General features: G+C 60.5%; 1 protein-coding gene across 5 annotated transcripts in view; it reads right to left on the bottom strand.

Moving 5' to 3' along the window:
• The window catches only part of TET3 (tet methylcytosine dioxygenase 3), a 91,124-nt gene extending 72,013 nt beyond the window's left edge, over positions 1–19,111 (bottom strand). For 2 of the 5 annotated variants that reach the window (XM_045580923.1, XM_045580924.1), the window contains exons 1-3: positions 18,989–19,111; positions 17,452–18,168; positions 2,843–2,899 (exon numbers count right to left, since the gene is read on the bottom strand). In XM_045580923.1, the coding sequence (XP_045436879.1) occupies positions 2,843–2,899; positions 17,452–17,757 (363 nt within the window). In that variant the 5' untranslated portion in view covers positions 17,758–18,168; positions 18,989–19,111. Of the gene's footprint in view, positions 1–2,842; positions 2,900–3,215; positions 3,330–17,451; positions 18,422–18,988 lie in introns of those variants that run through there. The other 3 variants (XM_045580925.1, XM_036435740.2, XM_036435742.2) reach the window with 3 other exon arrangements.
• Positions 19,112–23,031: the final 3,920 nt, after the last annotated feature.

The following is a 23,031-nucleotide window of genomic DNA, read 5'->3' as shown; positions in this document are numbered from 1 at the left end:
CAGAGGCAGGGACCCAAGGCAGAGATCCCGGGCACCGTCCCAAAATAGTTTCCAGACGTCTCCGGCCAACTGAGGATTCCCAGGGGGCAGCGTGTGGGAGCAGCGTGGGAGCCCGGGAGCCGGGCGGCACGGTGCTCTCGGCGCTGGGCACTCGCTCCCGCCCGCCCGGGCTGCCAAGGAGGCGGCAGCAGCCGCAGCGTGTGCTCTGGCGTGTTCCTTCCCGTATCATGGGTAGACACGTCACACCCCCGACAGCCCAGTCAGTGACAACTTGCGTTGATCAAGCTCAACTCTGCACACCCTACAACATGGATCTTCTTGAAACCCTGGCAGGACACCGCACACAGCAGGTGAGCATATTCCCACTGGCTCCCGAATGCCCGTCACCCCTGGGACTCCCCCGGCCTGCACCCATCCCGCGGGGACAGGCTGGGGCACAGGACAAGGGGGGGCGGGCGGCGTCTCACGGAGTCTTGGTCTGACCTCAGCGTGAGCTCACACAGCAGATGGACGAGGAGGATGTGGCCACACTGCCTCCTCCTCCAGGGCACCAAACCGGTCACCCAAGGAAAGTCAGGGAAGGGGGCTCAGATCCCCGTGCTCGCCGGCAGTGCCCAAGGCGGGCGGAGAGAGAAAACCAGCGATTCTCCAATGACACAGGACTCCACAGACACAAGCACAGACCCCACGTCGGAGCTTTGAAAACACAGTCAGCGCGGGCTCCACCCTGGGAAGGGGGAAAGACAGATGCATGCGCAGGGCTTTCTCTGGTTTTCCAAGCAGCCCTGCTCCATGCCCACAACATTAAGACATTAAGGCCGCCGTGCCAGGCCCGCAGAATGCAGCAGGGAGAAATGGAGAGCACACTGGGAAAGAGAAGCCACTGGGAGGCCAGGCGGGAGGGAGGGAGGGAGGGAGGGAGGAGGGAGGGGGCCCCTCCAGGAGTGAACAAACCTGCCAGCAGACCTTCCTCCCAGCAGAGAGGGAAGCTCCGGCTGAGAGGGCTGAGTGCCACCGAGAGGGAGGGAGTGGCCGCCTCGCTGAGCCCATCTGTCCTCACCCCCTGGTCCTGCTCTCCCCAGGGCGGGGGCCGAACAGGTGCACACCATGCCACAGACCTCAAAGCACCGTCCCCATCCGCAGCGCCCGGCCAGGGGAGGAAGTGGAGGTGGGACCTGGGGATGAGCTCACGCTTTCTCCTCCCCACCCACGGCATCATCACCGCCAGAATCAGCCACCCTCCGCTCGCCTCAGGGGCCTCCCACGGTCTGGTCCCAGGATCACCCACGCCTCCCAGCCTGCCCGAGGCAGGCCCAGCTCCCCAGCAGAGCCAGTGCCACCTGGCCCGTCTCTGTCCCCCAGAAGCTGCTCCAGAAACAAAAACTCTTGCGCGCCCCCCCCCCCCCCGCCCCCGACTTCCTTGCCTCAAGTTCCTTGGGAAGAAACCAAGGAACACGCCGGCTTCTGATCCACCCGCCGCCTCGCCCAGGAGCCCCCACCCCACGCGGGAGGCAGGGCCCCTCCCTGCGCGTGTCCCCACCCAGGCAGGGAGGCGGCACCTCCACACAGCTCCCCACAGTTTTCCCAGGAAGCGGGAGGCGCGCCTCCAGGGCGGAGCACCTGGGGACAAAGTAGATCATCCACCTGCTGCCCAAGCAACCAGATCCCGCCCGCCCCCCAGCTCCCCACAGGCTCCGGGGCCCTTGGGGAAGGCGGGGTGGAGACCGCCTAGCGTGGGCGCCCTCCCTCCTTAGGAAAGTCCCATCTGGTCCTGCCCCCGCCCACCTGTCCCCCAGCCTCTCGGCTCCGAACTTGAGAGACAGCCCCACAGAGTTGCCACCCGCTTTGTTTCCTCCGCCGTGGGCCACCAGAGGACATGCTGAGTAATCCCAAACTCACCGCGGGTCCCTAGCCCCGACAGCGGGGAGGACGCCGGAGGAAATGGACGGATCCTGGACCCTGTCAACCGGGGAGGAATGCCTGTGTCTCCCAGTCACAGACCCTGCCCTGTCCCAAATACCTCAGCCCTGACCTTCAGACAGACAGCCGCAGGCAGCAGCTCGGCGCCCCTTCCCTGCTTCCGACTCACCTGGTAACATTCCCGTCTCGGCTCCCCAGACACAGACACCGAGCCACGGGGAACGGCAGCCTCCCGCCGGCTTCCCAGGCATGAGGTTGCATCAGCCCCCACCCTACCCAAAATATCCTCACCCCACCACCTCCTCTCCTCTCCAGCCATCTCCATGGTGACAGCAGCATGACTAATGACACCCTATCAGCTTCAGGCTCAGGAGCACCATTTACCCTCCCTCTTACCCCGCGCCACCCCGCCCAGGGACTTCTGCAGATTGGATGCAAACCAACAGTGTGCCAGGGACAGGCTCCCAGAGACACCGCCAGGGGTTGCATGTCTTTAAAAACACACACACACACACACACACACACACACACACACAAAAAAAAAAAACCACAACAAAACACAACACAGCTCCACAAGCCCAGTCCCAACTGCACCCAAACCATCCAGCTGAGAAAGCAGAAAGAATCCAAACAAAACCCACACACAGGCCTGAGAATTCATTGGCCGCCCACACCCCCCGCCACCCCTCCCCCTCGGCGGCTGCTGCACACACAGTGGGAGATTAAGGGATCACCCGAGGAGACCCTTTATTTTTATCCTGCCTCTCCTCCCTCTCCCTCTCCCCCCACCCCTTCTCTCTCTCTCTCTCTCTCTCTCTCTCTCTCTCTCTCTCTCTCTCTCTCTCTCACACGCACGCACGCACGCACACACACACACGCACGCACACACAAGCACACGCACAAGCACACGCACACAAAGTACCTTGACAGCGGCCCCTTGTCCCCAGGGCCCGGCTCCTTCACCAGCCTTTATCTCCACCTGCAAGAGAAGCCAGAGAGACAGGCGGGTGAGCCGGGCTGACAGCGGGAGCGGCTCCGGGTCCTCGGGCTGCACCCTCCGCGCCGCTGCAGGGGCGGCGGAGGGCGGGGGGCGGGGGCGGCCGCTCGGGGAGAAGAAAGGACCGCGGGGACCATCTTCCTGCTCCAGCTGCCGCCCAGGCGCGCGGTGGAGGGGCGCGAGCGAGGGCCTTCCCGGGTGTTTTTGTTTTCCCGGCTCCCTCTCCCACCTCCCCCCCCCCCTCCCAGGCCCTGGAGGCCCCTGGCCCTCCTATGCCTCCCGGCCCGGCCTGCGCTACCTCGGCCGGCCTTCCCCGGTGCGCGGGCCGGCGGGCCTCCCATTATCCGCCGGAGGGAGAGGGAGCCGGGCGGGCGCGCGGAGGGAGGCTCTGCAGAGGCGGCGGCCAGCTGCCGCCCGCTCCGCTCCCCTCCCCTCCCCTCCCCTCCCCGCGGGGCTGGGGTGCAGGGCGGCGCGCGCGCCAGCCAATCCCCGCGGCCGGCCGCGCGGGGGCGGGACCTGCCCAGCCGGGGGCGGGGGCGCCGCGGAGGGAGCCGCGTCCATCCGCCCAGCAGCGGCCCAGGCCCCGCCGCCTCTCCCGGGCAGGCCGGGATCCCCGGGCACCTCGCCTCCTCCTGGCAGGGGACCCCGATGGTAATACCAGCGGCATCCTCGGCCTCTCCAGGGTCCAAGGACAGGCCACGCCTTGGGGGTCCAGCCGCAGCTGGTGTGCAGGGGCTTCCTCTCCCACCTCTGGGGTCCACAACCCCCCCCCCCCCCCCCGCAACGCCAGCCTCCCCCAGGGCCGATGCAGTAAGAGCTGGAGGAGCAAGAGCCCCTCCGGTCTGCAAAGAGAAAAGGAAGCCTGACCGTGCGAACCTTCACCCCCACTCTGCCTGCAGATAAGAAAACAAGGCAAGCCCAGGGACGGAACTTACCAAGGGCGACGCAGCGAGAAAGCAGCAGCGGAGCTGGGACCCCGGGCCGGCCGGCCTGGCTTTAAATACCAGGCTCTTAGCCATAGGCAGCCCTGCTCCTCCTCCGGCGCCCACCTCCGAACACAGACTTCGGGAAGCCCACACTGGCTGTGGCCCAAAGCCTCCCTCCCCGTGCCAGCCTGGCCCTCCCCCATGCAAACACCCACACCCTCACCCTAGGATGGCTCATCCCTCTGCCTGATTATATACCCCCCCCATCCAGATGGCCTCCCCATCACCACCACCACTGGGGATACTGTCTCCTCTCCTAGAAGCACCCCCCCTTTCTTCTCTGCCCCGCCCATCAGGGCTTCCCATCCCTGGGAAAGGCCGAGGACCCTGAAGCAATGGCCTCCAGTTCCCAGCTCTGAGCCTCTGAAAGCTGCAATGCCCAGGACGCGAAGGGCGGGAGAACAGAGCGGGGAGAGGACAGCCCCCCATTCCACTCCTGGATTTAGTTCCTGACAACCCTGGGCACGTCCTGCTCTACCCCCTCCCCCCTCCCTGTGGCTGAACACCCAGCGCCCCCACCTCCCAGGAGGGGCCGTCACAGACTCCGGTCCCGCGTACCCGGAGGATCCTGAGCGGAAACGCAGCGCGCCCCGGGCGCACGCTGTGGGCTGCGGGCGCTGCTCGCTACTCTCGCTAGTTTCTGGGAGAACGCGTCCTGCGCTGCCTCTGTCTCACAGAGGAAGCAGCGGAGGTCCCGGAAAAGCGGCTCAGGCTCCTTAGGGTGTGTGAACGCTGTTTTACGGGATGTGCTCCTCTACCAGGTCTCCCACAGGTAGACCCGGTGCTGCCCCGACCTGGTGCCCCACGGCCACAGGGGTCCTCGGCTGGGACAAGCTGCCTCAGGAGGGACAGCAAAGCTCCCATCTATCTGGTGAGGAGGATCCGGGAGGCCCGGGACAGAGGGCAGCTCCGCCCGGCTTCTCTCCAGGCCAAGCGACAAGGCAGGGCAAGGACCAGTGTCCCGAGTCACGGCTCCCGATGGGAACACGGACGTCTGCACCCCGCAGTTCTTCCCCTGCCCAGGCCAAGAGAAGCCCGGCCTGCATCCCGGCCCCCAACCCCTGGCCCACCTTCCCACCCCGCACACAGCCTGCGTGCCGCTCGGAGAGTAACAATTAACGCCGCGGCCGCCAGTTTATCAGGCCCCTGCTAGGTCCCAGGCTCCGTGCCAACCGTGCCAGTGGGAGCATCTCATTCGAATTACTCCACACACAACCTGGTCTCTTCCGGGGAACGGACTCAGACACAGACGTTGTCGATGGGCCCACAGAGCACGCGGCGGGTGAGCGGGAGGTCAGCATCCCAATGCAGGCCTTTCTCCTCCCAGTCCTCCAACCCCTTCCCTCTCTCTCTCTGCCAACCCCAGGAAAACGCAAAGAGGGATGGGGTCGCTTGAATTCAGCCCCCTCCCTGTAAGCTCTGGTCCGAGAACAGAATCGGAGACTTCGAGATGCTGCTGCGTGCCTGGTTCCCCACCCCCCTTCCCCCACGTGGAGCGAAAGTCCCGTCCCTCCGTCCCTCCGCCACGTTCCCAGCTCCTCCAGCCTCTGTGAGCATCGCCCCTTCTCCCGGGGCCTCTCCCCGCGCACCAATCACAGCCAAGTTCAGTTATTTATTTACACGGCCGTCTCCCCCACGTGGGCGGGGGCCCGTCTTCCCCACTTCACTAGGCTCTGCACGGAGCTGGAATGTGCTGAGTGGAGCTTCTAGCAAGGGGGGAGGGAAGGCAGGCAGGGGGCTGGGCGACACGGAGGCCTCTCTCCTGGTTGGCTTTCTCTCTGCGATCCCCAAGTACCAGAGGGGCACCTCCTCTCCCGGGAGGGCAGGACCTGCCACCACTAAATGAGAGCCGAGTCTCAGCCTGCTCAGCCCAGCCCATGTCTTCCTCACCAGCCTGCAGGAGCCAGCCGCCCACCCCTCATTGCTAACTCCGTCCCACCTCCTGCCGACACCCCAAGAGGAGCCCATGCCCCCCGAGGAGGCCACCTGCTCCCATCTCTGCCCCAGCCTGGCCTCTGGCCTTTTCCGAGGCATCTGGAATGCCAGGACTCCAGCAGAGCCAGTGCCCACGGCCAACCTGTCCCATCTCCCTCCGCCCCACTCCTTCCTCTGCAGCTTCACCGGGACTGGCCCAGAGGCGCCTGGGACCCTTCTGTATGGTGTCCCCATACACCTTCCATCACGGCCTCTAGTCCCCACTGCACTCCCAGCGGGAGGAATGGGGCCACAGACCTCCCTGGGGAGAGGTGAATAAATTCGCTTGCTCAGAACACACAAAATCCCCCCACAGTGAGGACCCCAGGAACACGGATCGCCACGGGTCACAGCCACACAGACACAGAGAGACCGGTGGATGGGAACACATTCAGACACAGACCAAGCACCGAACCCACCAAACCCGCGCCAGGCCCCACACTCGGAGCAAACAGAACCATCTCTCATGTAACCCTCAAAACCACCCAATGAGACAGGCATTACTCATGCCCATTCTAAAGATGGGGAAATCGAGAATCAGAGAGGCTAAGTACCTTGCCCCCATTCTCACAGCTAGAAGACGACTAAGCAGGGCTCTGGATTCGTAGCTGCACCGTCCGTGCTGCTCTCTGTAGCCCTAGGGTTTCCCTATCAACCTACCTCTTCCAGGGGCAGTGGGTAGGCATCCTTCTCCTCCCAGGCCATGGCTGTGTCCTGAAGGAGGTCACGCCCCACAAAGCTTCATTTCAACGCTCCGCACAAGCCCACTTCCTCCAGGAAGCCCTCTCGGATTACTAGGGGGCTCTGCCAGCCAACAGCACTTCCAGCGTTTCTCGTCTGACACTCGGCGCGGCTGCCTGTCTCTCCGCGAGTCCCGCCTCTCCAACCAGAAGGGCTGGAGCCGCGCCTCTGCAGAGCCGCCAGGGGTTTTATCCCACGTTCCGCACACCGGGGCGCGTGGAAGACTGTGGGGGAAGTCCGTGACCTCCCTCCCTCCCTTCTTCCTCACACCTCCGCCTTCGGAGCCTATGTTTAAGTCCCCGGTGTCCACGCATCCCCTTCCACCCCGGCAACTGCAGCCGTCACACGCATCATCCCCTATATTTGAAACTCTTCGTGGTTGTCATGGGAACTGCCTTCACCTTCATTCACTGATCAGGCCTCACAATTAGCTTTGGCAGCGGAAGTCTGTGTCAACGGCAATCTCAGAAAGGAGGAGGAGGAGGAAAAGAAGAAGGAGGAGGAAGAGGAGGAAGAAAAGAAGGAGGAGGAGGAAGAGGAGGAGGAGTAGGAGGGGGAGGAAGAGGAGGAGGAGGAGGAGGAGAAGGGAGGAAGAGAAGAAGGGAGGAGGCGGCGAAGGGAGGAGGAGGAGGAAGAAGAGGAAGAGGAGGAGGAGAGCAGCAGCGATAGAAAAGGTGCTGCTCCTCGGAAATACAGCAGAACCAGACTGAATCCAGCAACATCCACGGGAAAAGAGTCAGAGCCAGACGGCAACTCCGCCTGCACGTGTCGCTACCAACAAAGCACGCACCAGGCTGCCGGGCTCCGTCCGCACCCGGACTCCGCATGCCCCCAGATGCCTGTGGGGAGGACTGTGCTCCGGGCGCCTCGTCAGGGTCTCCCCACCCCACAGTCAGCAGCCTGGGACCGACCGTCCCAGAGCCCAGGTCAGCAGCCCCGGAGGTGAAGAGGTGGGCTGGGAACGCGGAGCGGCTCAGGGACCTGGGAGCGGGCTGGGGAAAACCTCCCAGGAGAGCGGTGTCCTCCCGCACCCCTGCCGCCAGGGACGAGACTTCAAGCATTCGGGCAGCATCTCCACACCCTGGGCTCACGGGGGAGTCCTCCCTCCTCCTGGGCGTCTCACCACCCCAATCCTTCACGTACCTCGCTCCTGAAACCCTCAGAACAGGTCCCTTCCTTCTCCCCCTGGGCTCTCTGGGCCCAGAGATGACTCAAGTCTGGGCTCTGCCCTCGGGGCACCCCTGCCTGCCGCCCTCCCTACCCAACTGCACGGTAATTATTTGCTTCCCCTCCTCTCCCTCCACAGACTGAGCTCATTAGGGACAGAGTGCACGCTGCTGCCTCCCCCTGCCCCGTAGCTCCGGCTCAGCCGCGGCCTCGCACACAGCCAGTCCCGGGCGACGGAGACCGGGAAAGCAGCTCGCAGGTCTGCACGTGAAAGCGGATGATGCCCTGCCTGCCTCGGGAAACTGAAACGACGCCAGAGAGAGGAGCTGCACCCCCCCGCCCCCCTCCCCTCCACCCGATGGCTGCCTGTCCTGCAGCGAGAACACAGCTCAGACAGGACCCGGCCCTCCTCCCGAGAGTGTGCCATCCCCCTCTCTCCTCGGGCTCCAGGGCCATCCCCGGCGCTGAAGAGGGGACCGGGACACTCAGAGCTCACCCTCAAAGGGCAGAGCAACCAAAATAAAAAGTGAGGCAGAGAGAAGACGTGAGACAAGAGAGCGTCTCCCACATCCTTCTCACAAGCAGCGGCTCAGACGCGGGGCAGACTCTAGTCCAGCACCTTCCGTCTTGTTTCCCTCCCGGCATCTCCCCAGCTTCCTGCCAAGACCGGGAGGGAGGGGTGGGATGCCGTGGGGCACGTGCAGTCTGGCGGACGCCCCCGATGACTCTGCCCCGTGTGACCGCCCTCCCACGTGGAGGACCTGAACTGCTGCTCGGCCCGTGGCGGGAGGGGCACGGGCCTGTCCACGCACTATACGCCCGGGTGCGGGCGAGGGGCCTGACGGGGCAGGAACAGAGCTCGGGCGGCCCCGAGGGAGGGAGCAACCCCAGGACCTGCGGCTGAAGGCCGGCCAGGCACCCACGCTGGGCTGCGACTTTCTTTTTTCCTCTCCCTTAGTGACCGGAACTTAGGCGATCAGATGTCTTATGCAAATGACGGGAGACAAGGCCACGCACAGAGAGGTGTGTGTCCACTCCAGGGGACCGCGGCCTCCTGCACCGACACTCAGCGGCCACAGCCACCCTGGAGGCTCGCCCTAGACAGCCAGCAGGGCTCCGGGGAGAAGAGGGCCCTTCCTGGGCGTCCTGCTCTCAATCCACCGGACTGGAAAGAAGTGATGGGGAGGGGGGTCGCGGCGGCCCCGTCAGGGGGCTCAGTTGGTGTTGTCCTGTCCTATACCCTGGAAGGACTGTAGATTTAATGCCCAGTTGGGCCACATATGAGAAGCAACCAATCGATGTTTCTCTCACATTGATGTCTGTCTGTCTCTGTCTCTCTTTCTCTCTCTCTCTCTCTCTTTCTCAAAATTAATGGAAACATACCCTCGGGTGCGGATTTCTATTTTTAAAAAATATTTTTTATTGATTTCAGAGAGGAAGGGAGAAGGAGACAGAAACATCCACGATGAGAGAGAATCGTTGATTGGTTGCCCCCCTGCACACCCCCTACTGGAGATCGAGCCCGCAACCCAGGCATGTGCCCCTGACCAGAATCGAACCTGGGACCTTCCGTCCACGGGCAGACGTTCTATGCATTGAGCCAAACCAGCTAGGGCAGGGATGTTTTTAAAATCATTTTTAAAAATCGATGGGAAGGCAAGTGGGGAGTTAGTGACAACTCCTGAGACCCCCGATGGGGTCCTCCTAGTCACCCAGTCACCTCACCGCCTTCTAGAACAGTGGTTCTCGACCTTTCTAATGCCATGACCCTTTAATACAGTTCCTCATGTTGTGGTGACCCCCCAGCCATAAAATTACTTTCGTTGCTACTTCATAACTGTCATTTTGCTACTGTTACGAATCGTAATGTAAATATCTGTGTTTTCCGATGGTCTTAGGCGACCCTGCTAGCGGTTCTCAACCTGTGGGTCGAGACTTTCCACTAGGGAGCCGTGGAGAGCCACTCCTCCTGCTCTCTCTCTCCACAGCAGGTCATTCAAGCCCGCCATGCCCACACGGAGAAGCAATGAGCTTTACGGTGGCCATCACCCCTCCCCATTGACCTTGGGGTGCAGACAGGGATCCTAACCCAAAATACCCTTCTTAGAGCAGCCAACCAGGAAGGCGATTTCCCCAACCCAGAAAGAGGTCTGGGTGAGGGGTCAGAGGTCACACAGGGCCATCCCCCTCTCTTCTCGGGCTCCAGGGCCATCCCCAGCATTGAAGAGGGAATCTGGACACTCAGAGCTCACCCTCAAAGGGCAGAGCAACCAATACAAAGTAAGGCAGAGAGAAAGAATAAGACAAGAGTGAGTCTCCCATATCCTTGTCCCACAGAATTCCCCACAACACTGGAATGCTATCTGCATGGTCAACGTATAAGCCGCCAACCAGGAGAGCAAGCCGAGATAGAGCACTTGAGAAGCAGCTAATGCTGAACTTAATTTTAATTAATTTGAATTTAAATAGCCACCATGTGGCTAACGGCTACCATAACTAGACAGCTCAGGTCGAGCATGCTTGTTAAATGTGGGGAGGTCACGAATACTCTTAAGAATCTACTGAAGCCCTAACCGGTTTGGCTCAGTGGATAGAGCATCGGCCTGTGGACTCAAGTCCCAGGTTCAATTCCAGTCAAGAGTATGTACCTTGCTTGCAGGCACACCCCCAGTAGAGAGTGTGCAGGAAGCAACTGATCGATGTTTCTCTCTCATTCATGTTTCTAACTCTCTATCCCTCTCCCTTCCTCTCTGTAAAAAAACAATAATATATATATATATATATATATAATTTTAAAAAAGAATCTACTGAAAACCGTGGGCCCACTCCCCTGAGAAAAGAAGCCCCTGCACATTCACAACATTTGGCTGAAGTTTTCAGAAAGTTCCCAGATTCTACTCCGACGGAGGCCCGAGATAGGCCTGCGTCTAAGATTGTCCAGAACTTGACAAAATCCTCAGAAGCTAAAGGAGATGCTTCCTCTGCAATGTGGTTATCGGAGGAGCACGGAGAGAGACTGGACATTGTCCTTTACTGAGTCTTGGCAGAGACCTCACGTGCGGAGGCCCGCCCTCGAGCTGTCCTTGGAACATCCCCCCGCGCAGCGCCGGCCTCTGCCCAGCAGGATGCGCACCGCCGCGGAGGGCTTGCTCCTCAACCTTGGATCAGCTACAACCATGAGACACTTCTCCTTTCTAACGCGGGTTCAGTGCACCTGCTGGTAGCTCCCACCCACTAAGACATGTTCTGCACACCCCTCTCCTCCACAGGACTCACTCCCTCTTCCACACGAGGGGGGACTGGGTCTGTACTTCTCTACCCATTCCCAAGGCGAGCAGGCCCCTTTCCTTCCATTGTCTCTCATGGGACCACGCTGACAGATCCCCTCCATACAGGCCACAATGTCCCTTTTACAGTTTCACCCCTTCCTACCTGGTAGGAAGGCAGGGTTCCTGACCTGTGCACGTATTTCTTCTCTTTTTAAAAACAGGTACAGGACTTCGGATTCACCCCCGTGACATCCCGTGAAGTTTCTTTGGGTCCAGCGTTCCAGACTGCCCATTCTCCTCAAGCCTCTGATCTACTGTTCGGCTGGATGCCCGCACCCCACCCCCACCTACCCACAGATCCAACACACTTACTCCAATCCACATCTTACGAAGAGGGCACAGGGGAGCTGCGGACACCTCCAGCCCCTTCCACGTGTCCCAGGATTCTGTGAGCCCCGCCTTTCTCTTCACGTCACCTTCAGCCACAACTTGCTCGTGGGCTCCAGCATCGAGCCAGACTGCTGAGCAGCAAACATCGGAGAGCCCTTTCCTGACGCCTCTCAGGACACACACAGATTCCCAACGGGTTTTCATAACTCACTAGGTCAGTGGTCGGCAAACTCATTAGTCCACAGAGCCAAATATCAACAGTACGACAATTGAAATTTCTTTGGAGAGCCAAATTTTTTAAACTTGAACTACTTCTAACGCCACTTCTTCAAAATAGACTCGCCCAGGCCGTGGTATTTTGTGGAAGAGCCACACTCAAGGGGCCAAAGAGCTGAATGTGGCTCACGAGCCGCAGTTTGCCGACCACTGCACTAGGTTAGCAGGACTGGGCTCCAGAAGAACAAGAATAAACTTGGAAGAAATCTCAAGGGGTTCTGGTCTCCTTGGCCTACAGGTTACAGGAATAAGTGAGGCCATCCTCTTTAACCTTGATGGCAACTGGAGTTTATCAAGACTTATTTCTACCATCCCTGCCCCCCTCCCTTCTCCCAGCCACCAGCTCCTCAACCTCTCAGGGACATCAAGTGCCCTGGACACCTCGTTCCAGTGGAGATCCTGACTCACCAGGTCTAAGGTAGGGCCGGAGAGTCTGCATTCTAACAAGCTCCCGGGTGATGCCGATGCTGCTGGCCCCCCGATTAGCAAAGTGGGAATGCATGCGTGTGAAGCATTCAGGTGCCCAAGACTCAGGGGAGCCAGTTACAGAAGAGCCCAGTTAGGTGCCCATCACCTCAGCTCTCACCTGCACCCCAGGACTTGCACCCTGACTACACGTTAGATACGCCTGGGGGCCCCAGATCACCTGGGTTCACCTCAGACCAATTCAAACCAATCGCTGGGGGTGGGGCCCAGGTGACCCCCATGTGGGAACCCCCGACCCACACGGCTGATAGAAAGATCGAACCCGGGCAGCTTTCCCGCGCCAGCTCTTCGGGATGACCTTAGAGAGACAGCCGGCCCTCTGATCTGCTGAGAGGCTAGCAGGACACACCGGCATTTATGTGCAGAAATCCAGGTATGTGTTAGTTCGACTGGGCAGCTTTGTCAAGAACCACAGGAGCCCTCAAAGCTCACCACCTGCCTTTCTAACGCCTCGCCCACCGCCGCCGTAACAACCTGCTCCTGACCTGTCAGAAACGGACGCCAGACGACATTTTTCCAAAATCTCTTCGCACATGTGGACTTCTCACCTGTCCCTGGTCCTTTGGCTCCCTTCCCACCATCGTAACTCAGAGAGACGTCCTTCCACAGGCGTCGCTGAGGCGTTCAGCCGGAACCAGGGAGCCAGTGACTCAGACGCGGGCAGGGCGGGCTGGCTCTGCCTTCCTAACCACAGCACGGCGGTCCTCCCGTGCACTCCTCGCCTCCTGAGCCGGGCCCCCACGGCTGCGCGCTCTCTCTGTCTCTCTGGTTGTGCTCCCTGCCTTCTCCTTCTTGCTGGGAATACACAAAAGGCTTTTTATTGTCTTGAGTATTTTCCACCGGCCTCAGCACATTCTGGCCCCTGGAGTTCCTGCCCCTCCTCCTGAGGGGTCGGGCCACTGGGATCTGCCTTCGGTGTCACGCACAGGAGCGGCGAGGGGGTCTGCTGCCCCCCGCACTCACCAGGCAGCAGCCGGTGGCACCCAGCTGCTTCAGTTCTTCCCCTCTCCCACCATCTTCCTCTCCTCAGGGCACCATGCAGGACTGTTCCGTCAGCATTTCCTTCTTAAAAAAGCCATCCTACCCCTCCAGCTAACTTCCCTTTTAGAGTCTGTGGCCAGGGGGTTCAAAACTTGTTGAAAAAAAACAATTGTCTCAAGTCCATGGCAAGCACGTCTCCTTGTCCAGCCTTCTCTCCCCCCGCCTCCCCACGCCACCTCACACGCCCCCTTCCCCCCCCCCCCGCCCCCTGCCGCACAGCTGCTAAGAGGGGGTCCCTTCCTCTAATGTCTCAACACTTCTTCTTCACCCATCAGCTCTCCCTTTGCTGGGGGACTGGATCCCGCCTCACAGCCTCTATCTTCAGGAAGACAGACCTACCAACTGATGAGGCAAGCATCCATCAGGTGGTCCAATATTGCTGGGAGATCCCTAATTCCAAAGGATCTTGTCTCAAAATTGTGCTGAGAGCAGTTTCTAATAATACATGGCTGAGGGTGAAGACAGTGTCTCTCACACCATATATATATATATATATATCCCCTTTCCATTTTCACTAAAATTCTCAGTCATGCTTCCACCCTTATGCATACGTTTTTTAATACAAGTTGTTTGTTTGTTTTTCCCCAAAGCGTTCACTTCCCTCCTCCATGAGCAACTTTTCAGCCAGGACCAGAGTGGCTCCTTGCTCCTGCTGTCCAGCCTCCGCCCCAGCAGAGGCCGGCAAACTGCTCCTTCCCTCTGCCCCCCGCGATTCTTCCATGAGCATGTGCGGGAACGTCTGGAGATAAACATTCCATGTGAATCGCATCTTTACAATTACAAAACAGAGGCTCACCAATGCATAGTTGTTGATGCACAAAGATTAATTCTTTTCTAGATGTCCTAGGACTGTTCTGTCGCCATCCACTGATGACCTACTATGTGCCGGGCTTTATGCATACTTTACCTCAATTCTCACAACAAACCCTGCAAAGAAGGGTCACCCCGCCTGACAAAATGAGAAAGCCGGTGCTCGGGAGAGGGCTTCGGCTTCTGAGGTCCCTGTGTCTCCACACCCACCAAATTTGACTTTCCTAACCCACTGTCTCAGGAGCCCGGGATCTAAATCCTTCCGGAAACTAGAAAGGAAGACGGCGAAACGGGAAGGAACCCCTTCAGGTGTGTTACCGCCTGCCTCGGTGGGAGGGCCCACTCTGGGGGCTGCTTCACGTGCTGAGCTTCTCTTCTGACAGGCCTCCCCAGCACTGCCACCCACCCTCCCACTGGAAAAAGAGGAGCAGGGAAGGAAGCCGGGAAACCAAGATAACGGTTACCCACTTACAGGATGATCCAAAGCAGCTGTCGACAGACAGCGCAAAGGAAGCCGGGGGAGGTGGAGACAGGACGGCAGGAGGAAAGGGTGCCCAGAAGAGGAAATACCAGGCAGCTGGGGGTGTTCGGAGATGGTCTGGTTCCTGAGACTCCTGGGATGCTGTGTCCTGCTCCACCTGAAGAGGGTGGGTCCAGTGCTCACGTTATATTCCTGAGCCCAAACCAAGGAAAACTCCGAGGCCAGGATCGTGTCCTCTCCTTTCCCACGCCCCCAGGCCTGGGACCTGTTCCTCTGCTACCCGGCTGCTCAGATGGAAGGGTTAGGGCGCTGGGGGCCTGGGAAGTGCTGGGCTGCTCCCATCAGGCGGAGCCTCTGGGCAGATCAGCTCTGCTGGAGGTGCTTCCACTAAATGGACGCAGCCTGGCAGTGGCTCTCACGACTTTGGCCTTCACAGACCAATAAATATTATACAGCCACAAGGAGACAGGCCCTGACCAAGGAGCTCAGCTGGTTAGGGCGTCGTCCAAGGTTGTTTATTTGGTCCCTGGTCCAGGCACATACAAGAATCAACCAGTCAATGCATAAATATGTAGAACAACAAATCGATGTTCCTCTCTCTCTCTCTCTCTCTCAAACAAACAAAAACATATTCTAAGTTGAGGATTAAAAAATGAAATTTTTTAAAAAATCATGGAGACAGGTTAATAGTTGTCATTTTGTACTTTGCTTAGTAAAGACTTCTTTTTTAAAAACAATCAACTTTCTATCAATACCTTCATTTCATAAAAATAAATAAATTATATATATATTTTTTTATTTTTTTTTAAAGCACATTTGAAACATTAAGGAGTGGAAGGACCTATTATTAAGACAAAGTACTCCTCTTTAGGCCAAAAGAAAATTAGCTTTAGAAAAAGCTCCCTCCATTGTCTCCTTTCCATTGTTGCTCCAGAAACTGGGAGACGCTGTCCGGCGGGCGGCATGCGGACCTTCTGCCCCGGAGGGGACTCCGCAGGCCAGCAGCACACTTTCCCTGACCCGGCGGCTGTGGCCAGGTCCGCAGGGATGCAGACGTCTCTCACAGGGCTGTCCTGAGCCTCAGCCAACCCAAGTCCCGGTATCGGTACCGTAACTCCGACCACCCGGCAGCTCACACCGGGAAGATGGGACTCTGGCCTCCCTCCAACCCCCTCCCTCAGGCATGCCTCATCGTTGCCAGAAGAAGAAAAAAAAAGAGCTTAAACTTGGTTCACGAGGACCACTGGTTCCAGAAACATCCAGCCTAGAAATAAAGCTCAGGCCCCCACCTCTCAGGTCTGACTACAGGAGGAATGGAGTGAGACTACAAGCATCGGAGGAGGTGAGCACTGGAAGGGAGGGAGGGAGGGAGGGAGGATACCCACCCAGCTTTACAGAGTAGACTGGGCAGGTTCTCCTCTCCCCCAAACACCAGATCTCCTGCCCAGGAGTAAAGCTCAGCCCCGATCCCACCCCCTCTCAGAGATGGCCCCGGTCCAGCAGATGCCGACTCTCCCAACACCAGTCACAGAAAGGGGCTGGACGCTTCTCCCAAGTTGGGCTGGGAGCGGCAGATGTGATCCAGATGTCTGCGTTCACCAGGGCACGGCGTCTGTGAGGCCCAGACCGGGATGTGCTGCTTCCACTGGGAGTGGACAAGGCGAGGTGAGAGGGAGCAGAGCGTCCCAGCAACACGCACGTCCCTGCCCCCAACACGTGGACTTATCCTCCACCACAGGTCCACACCCCCCAAGCCCAGGGCACCGCTCTGCACCAGGCGGTGAGGAAAACCCCAGCGCCGGCCGCCGGTCCATGGAAGCCACAGGTGCCCTCGCCCTCACGTGCACGCCCGCAAACGCACGCACGGCGGCTCACAGCTGGAAAGGGCTTCCCAGGCCATCAAGCACAGCCCCTCCATTTCCCCGAGGAGAAGGCAGGCCCAGGCGGAGGGCTCCGTGGCAGAGCCGGGAGCGCACGGGCAGCGCAGGCCTCCGCCTCTGTCCAGCGCCAGTCCCGCTGCCTGAAGCGACCTCAGCCGCCGCACCGCGCCTCCCGCGCTGCTCCTGCCAACTCTCCGCTGGGGCGGCCGCCACTAACCTTGTGGCAGGAAAAGATGGCCAGGGCAGGGTCACTGCCCCTCTATGTCCCTCCTTTGATCTCATCCCAGCTCCTCCTTCCCTCCCGCAACCAGACTGCCGCTACTCCAAATAAAGGAGTGCTCCTTCCTGCGGGTGACAATGTGTCAAAAAACGTGTCATTCATTCAATTAGTAACTGAGTGCTTCGGATACACCAAGGCACGGAGCCAGGTCCTGAGACAGGGAGATAACAGCCGTTGACTTTTAAGATATACTTTGTAAGGGAACCCAAATCCTGGTTTTCCCATAAAATTCCCTGCCGTCTTTCTGAGGAAGAAAAAAAAAAAAAAAAAAGGTACTCCCTCCCCAAAAAAAGGTTTATGGAAAGAAATATCCTACTGCATCAGGGCACCATAAAATCATAAAACCACTCCAAATTCTTCTTTCCAAACCCACCCGCTTCCATCCCTTACCAGACACCACCACCACCCTGCACATCCCCCAGGCATTGGTGTGACCTTGAAATGCATCCGAGGCTCCCAGCAGGACGAGAAACCCCTAGAGATTAAGCTGGCTATCACTGTCCAGGGACAAACGCAGACATCAGAGATGAGCGTGCTCACTCTGGAGTCCTCTGCGACCCAGTTACTCTCTCTTATAAATGATCAGCCCGGCCAAGGAGCCCACGCCGGCTTCCAATGACACGCGCACGCCACGCGGGACCACGAGGCTCCAAACGCGCGGAAGGACCGAGCTCTCTCGAGCCAGACCCTCGGGAACCATTCAGCCGCCCCGAGGAAGGGACAGGGTAGCCAGACGCGTGCAGGCCCGCTTACCTCCTTGAGAAGCGCCACTTTCTTCTTGAGCACCTCACACTTGCGCAGCTTGCAGATCTGGTGCGTGCGGCGGTTGGTACAACTGGTGCACGCCCCGCAGTTGGCGGGCCGCCGGCAGGGCTCACACGTGCCGCACCGTTTCCGCTTCTTTCGCCCATCCCCGCCCCCTCCTCGCAGCGGAGGTTCGCTCCCAGCCATGGGAAGCCCAGGCCCCTGGAAGCCCCCCACCATGACCTGGCCCTGAGGAAAGTCATAAAGGCCCGGCAGCTCCGGCTGCACGGCCAGGGGCACCTGAAACTGGCTCATGCCGCTGCCAGACGCCGGGGCATAGGTGCCTGGGCAGAGCCACTGTCCAGCTTCCAGCCTGCCCGCCTGCCTGCGAAGGCCACCCACACGTCCTTCCTCCCTAGCACAGTCACGGTCCTACAAGGCGGAGGCTTGCAGCTCCAGTCTCTGGGTGAGTGCCTCTTCTCCACCGTCTTCACCTCCTCCGCAGCAGTCCGGCGGGGTTCGGCTGGGGGCCGCTCGCCCACGCGCTGGGGCCCAGGGTCTGGAGCAGGACGGCAGCAGCAGCAGCGCCCAGAGAAGGGATCATCTTGGCCGGGAGGGCTCCTCACCCTCACCCGCCCCGGAGGCAGGCATGAGGCGGACAGGTGTGTGGCGGGGGCAGAGCAGGGCGAGTTTCTCCTGATGTCAGGATGGTGGAGGCAAGGCTGCCTGGAAAAGACAGAAAGGGGAAGAAAGTAGCATCACCTGGGGCTCAGACAACTTTCACGTGTTGCCTTTTCCTGCAGCTGGGAAGAGAGAACATGGGGGAAGAGATGAAGGGCTGGCTCCATGAAGTTCTGCCCAGAGCCCCCTGGCAGGGAGCACGGGCACCCACGCCTTATCTGAGGGTGGAGGAAGCGAGGGTTGGATGGGGTGTTGTTCAGGAAACCTGGGCGACGCATGGGAGGTGGTGATCAAGGTGGTTTATAAGAAAGTTGTTTTCTGCCCCACCCCCACGGGCCGGAGAGTTTCCCCCCAATTCCCACACACACACACACACACACACACACACCCCTCGCTGGAGGTCGCTGGGGCCTCCCCAACGGGAGAGCTTGCAGAATAAAGTTTGCAGAGAGCCGCGCTCGGCGGGGCCGCCCGGGCGCCCCCTGCACGGAAGCGGCCTAGGAGGGGGTCGCGTGCAGGCTCTCCCGCGCCGGCCGCCCCTCCCGCCGCCGCCCGGTCCGGGGATGGGGGCGGCCCGTCCCGCCTGAGGGGGGTGCGGGAGGGGGGCGCGCTCCGGCTCGGCCCGGGCTGCGCGCGCCGCCGCCCGGGCTCCTTTGTTCTGGGGCCTCCGCCGCCCGGCGGCTCCGCGGCCCCCGCCCCGCCCCGCCGTCCCCGCCCGGCCCAGCTACACGGTGACCCCGCAGCGCCCCCCGCAACAAAGTAGCGGCCCCTCCGGCCAGCCCCGAGCCATCCCCTGCCCCGTGGCCGCCCCCCCCCCGCCGCCCCTCCCCCACCCCGGAGCCGGAAAGGCACCGACTGCACCGACCTGCCCGCCGCCTCCGGGGCGGAGCGCACAAAGGGGCAAAGTTTCCCGGCCCGCGCACCGCCGCCACCTCCGCCGCCGCCGCCGCCGCTGCCGCCCGGGGCGCCTGGCCCAGCCGAGCTCGGAGCGCGGAGCCCCCGCCCGGGCCGAGAAGGGGACGGCGCGAGAGGAAGGAAGAGGCAGCGGCGGCCGCGGCGGCAGCAGCGGCGGCAATGAAGGCGGCCGCGGGACTCCCCGCCCCCCGCGCGCCGCGGCACGTGCTCGCCGGGGACTCCCCCGCCCGGGAGGGCGCGCACGTGCGGCCCGGCCGAGCCTCGCCGCGGCCCCCCCTGCCGGGCCCGGGGCTGCACGAAAACGGGGAGTTCCCGGGAGGGGGAGGGGGCCGAGCGGGCGACCCGCGAGCGGGTGGGGGCAGGGTCTGGCCCGGGCGCCGAGCCTTTGCACCTGCAGGACCTCACCCCCCCCCCCCCCCCGCGGTCCGCCCTCCCTGGCCCGGCCGCCACCCTGGGGACTGCCACTCCCGCCCTCCCCTCCGGCGCCTCTGCAGCCCCGGGCCGCACGGGGTGGGGCGCGCGGACCTCCCCGCCTAGGCCCTCTCCGAGCCCGGCCCGAGGGCCCCACTTCCTGCCACTCCCTGCGGGCCCAGCGCCCCGGGGAGCCCTGCGCTCCCGACCCCACTGACCTCCCCCCGCCCGGCGGCCGCTCGCTCCTGTCGAGGCCGGACAATGGGGGACATGGCGCGTTTGCGTACCGAGGCCGCCTGCCGCAGAGAGGGCACTCGGGGACAGAGGCCGCGCGGGCCGGCTGGGGGCGGGGGGGCGCGCCTTCGCGGGGTCCCGGCCGAGTGCCCTGCCCGGGCGGATCCCGGGACCCTGCCCTGGCGAGCCTCCCCCTGGCGGCGCTCGGCTCTTTTCGCGTCGAAAACAAAGACTAATCCGATCCCCCCGCCCTGCCTCTCCGAGGAGGGGGGCCGGGCGCGCCGCGGAGGGTAACCAAGGAGGGCAGCGCTCGGGAGGGGCTCGGGCAGCCTCGGAGGGGGCACCACGCAGCCGGAACCTACAACCCAATCGGGCGCACTTTGAAAAGTCACCCTGGGGTATTTTTCAGGCGGGGGTGGGGGGTGGCGGGCAAGGGGCAAGGCAGGAGAACATTTCCAAGTTGCCAAACTGCCCCTTCTCTCTGTTGCTTTTTCCCCCTCACCTGTTGTTCAGGTTGAAATTCCAGGTTAGATTCATTCAACTCCACCCATCTGGCCTGACTGCCAGGCTGGTGCCTGCTGCTGCCTCCCACCTACCTGGGTTGCTGGGGAGAAGGGTGGGTCTCTAACACACACACACACACACACACACACACACACGCACGCACACACACACACTACCACCATCCCACATACACACGATACACACAGGGACGCGCGCGCTCCAGGGCAAGTCCTGGCAGAAAGAACCTGGGGCGGGCGGACTGGCCAGACCAGTTTGGGCGGTGCTCACGGAGCCAGGTACCTGGCAGGCGTCCCTGCCAGGCTGTAGCTAACAAGTCAGCCAGAACTGGAAAAAGAGCACTGGGCAGGCTATTTAGAAAGAAAGAAAGAAAGAAAGAAAAAAGTAACTGATCCCCAGAAGCGCTGTCCCGAGGGTGGTGGAGAAGCCCGGGTTCTGTCTGGAACTTACTTGCTCACAGGCTTGATGTTGACAGCCCGCTGCTCCAGGGAACGGCTGTCTGCTGAGGGGTGGCTGGTGGACGCGGCTGCAGGACTTCCCACCCAGGCCTTCGAGAATTCAGGGAAGTGAGTCCAGCACCAAGAAGAGAAACCGGTAGAGTGTAATTTTCAGACATGAAAACAGGCTATGAACTTGTAATTGTTTAAAACGTTAAACGTTGATGTTTTCAGCCATTTTCTTTTTAATAAGATTATCTTGGAGAAGATACAGAGAATAAGAAGACAAACATTGTTCCAATACAACGTGGAGCCGTTTGCTGCTTTCCCTCTAGCCTTGACTATGTGTAGATTAGTTTCCTTTTTTAATAAAATGGTGTGCCCACGCTGATTGTGCAATTTGCTGTCCTCTCTCACTTAACGTTATACCACAAGCATTTCCCTGTTTATTACACGATATCCAGAGAAACAGTGTGATGAGGAGGCCGAGAAGGTGGCTTGGGAGCCGGAGACCTCTGGGCTCCAGACCCGGCCCTGCCGCTTCCTGGCAGAGTGACCTTGGAGCAGGTACTCACAACCTCCCCAAGGCTCAGGCAATGACCGCAAGGACGGTTTAATCTATAGGACAACTCTGTAAAGTACAGACTATCACGAAATCCGTTTTGTAGGTAAGGGAAACAGATGGAGTAACTTGCCCAAGGTCACTCAGCCTGTACATTGTAGACTCAGAATTTGAGCCCGGAGTCTTCCCTTCTGTATCCTTTCTTGATGAGTGGTCCCAGCAATTTACTGTTGTCAGCTGACTCTTCACCAGCTGTCTGTGAGAGGGTCATTTCCCTAAATCCTCGGGCTTAGGTGACTAGGGGGTTACAGGAGGACAGATGCCTGGGGACATCCGTGTGGAGTTGAGGGTGCACAGACTGGTCTGGACACACACCTGGTCTCCCCTCCTCCCCCATCAGTGAGGAGATGGGAAGGGAGGCCTGGGGGGTGGAGGAGCTCATAAGGCGCGGACACGGAGAAAGAGAGGAAAGGGCAGCCAGGACAGAGCCCTGGGAGCAGCAGCATCTGATAAGGGGCCGGCAAAAGAGACAGAAGGAGAGAAAAACAGAAAGAAAAGCAGAAATCAACCAAATAAAACCAGGCCAAGGTCTGAGACCTGCCTGTCAAGTCTTCTCAACTGCTCCCCCACCCCCACCTTGCACATTGGCAGTCTCCTTGCATGTTCCCTGTCTGGGAAACCTCTCGCACGTCACCCCTTCCCAGCTACCCCTTCTACCTGCCGCCTTCCCGCCCATCCTCCAGGTCTCCGAGCACATGCCCATTCTTCCAGGCAGCTTTCTCCGGCTCCTCCGGTTCCCGGTTCCGGAGCCCCAGGCGCCCCGCCCCCCCCCCCCCCCCCCCCCCCACACACACACAGAACAGCCCTCCCTCCCTGGGGACAGTTGTCTCAGAGGCATTGTCAGAAGCGTTCCCCTCCCAGTCCCTGTGAGCCCCTGGAGGGCTGGGACTCTGTCTGTTCACCTTTGTCACCACAGGAGGTCAATGAGATATCCCAGCCTCGCGGAGGATCCGCAGGTTCCCAAGGGTGTTGTTTGTCCTCCTAACTTCCTGTCCGCACACACCCTTCAGGAGCCCCCAAATAAACCCCAGGTCCTCGCCCCGAGGCCTCCTGTGCGCGGCCTTATCCCCTACTCGCTCAGCGCTGGGGGCAGAGAGCAGTGGGCTACCCGGGGGGCGAGCGGCGTTCAGCTGCAGGCTGCGCGGTCCGCTCGGTTCTCCGTGCAGCTCCAGGACCACAGCATCACCGGCACCTGGGACCTTAACCAGCATCACCAGCACCTGGGAACGTAACTTAACCAGCATCACCAGCACCTGGGAACGTAACTTAACCAGCATCACCAGCACCTGGGGACTTAACCTCCGCATCACCAGCACCTGGGGACTTAGTCTCAGCATCACCAGCACCTGGGAACTTAACCTCAGCATCACCAGCACCTGGGGACTTAACCTCCACATCACCAGCACCTGGGGACTTAGTCTCAGCATCACCAGCACCTGGGAACTTAACCTCAGCATCACCAGCACCTGGGGACTTAACCTCCGCATCACCAGCACCTGGGGACTTAGTCACAGCATCACCAGCACCTGGGACCTTAACCAACATCACCAGCACCTGGGAACTTGTTAGCACGAACGGCCAGCCCGCTCCCGGCCCCACCCTACACCTACTCCAGCAGAAACTCGGGGTGCGGGCCCGGCGATGTGTCCTAACAGCCCCTCGGGTGATGTGATGCTCGCTCCCAGTTTGAGAAACGCCGGCCCAGAGCGAGTTCAGCACCCAGACGGCGGCGGCCAGGATCAGGCCCCGGGCTCTTAGGGGAGGCAG

Source organism: Pipistrellus kuhlii, unplaced genomic scaffold (assembly GCF_014108245.1).
Source record: "Pipistrellus kuhlii isolate mPipKuh1 unplaced genomic scaffold, mPipKuh1.p scaffold_m20_p_13, whole genome shotgun sequence".
NCBI classification, from domain to species: domain Eukaryota; kingdom Metazoa; phylum Chordata; class Mammalia; order Chiroptera; family Vespertilionidae; genus Pipistrellus; species Pipistrellus kuhlii.
The sequence above is the reverse complement of the archived record's forward strand: the minus strand, read 5'-3'. Positions and strand labels throughout refer to the sequence as shown.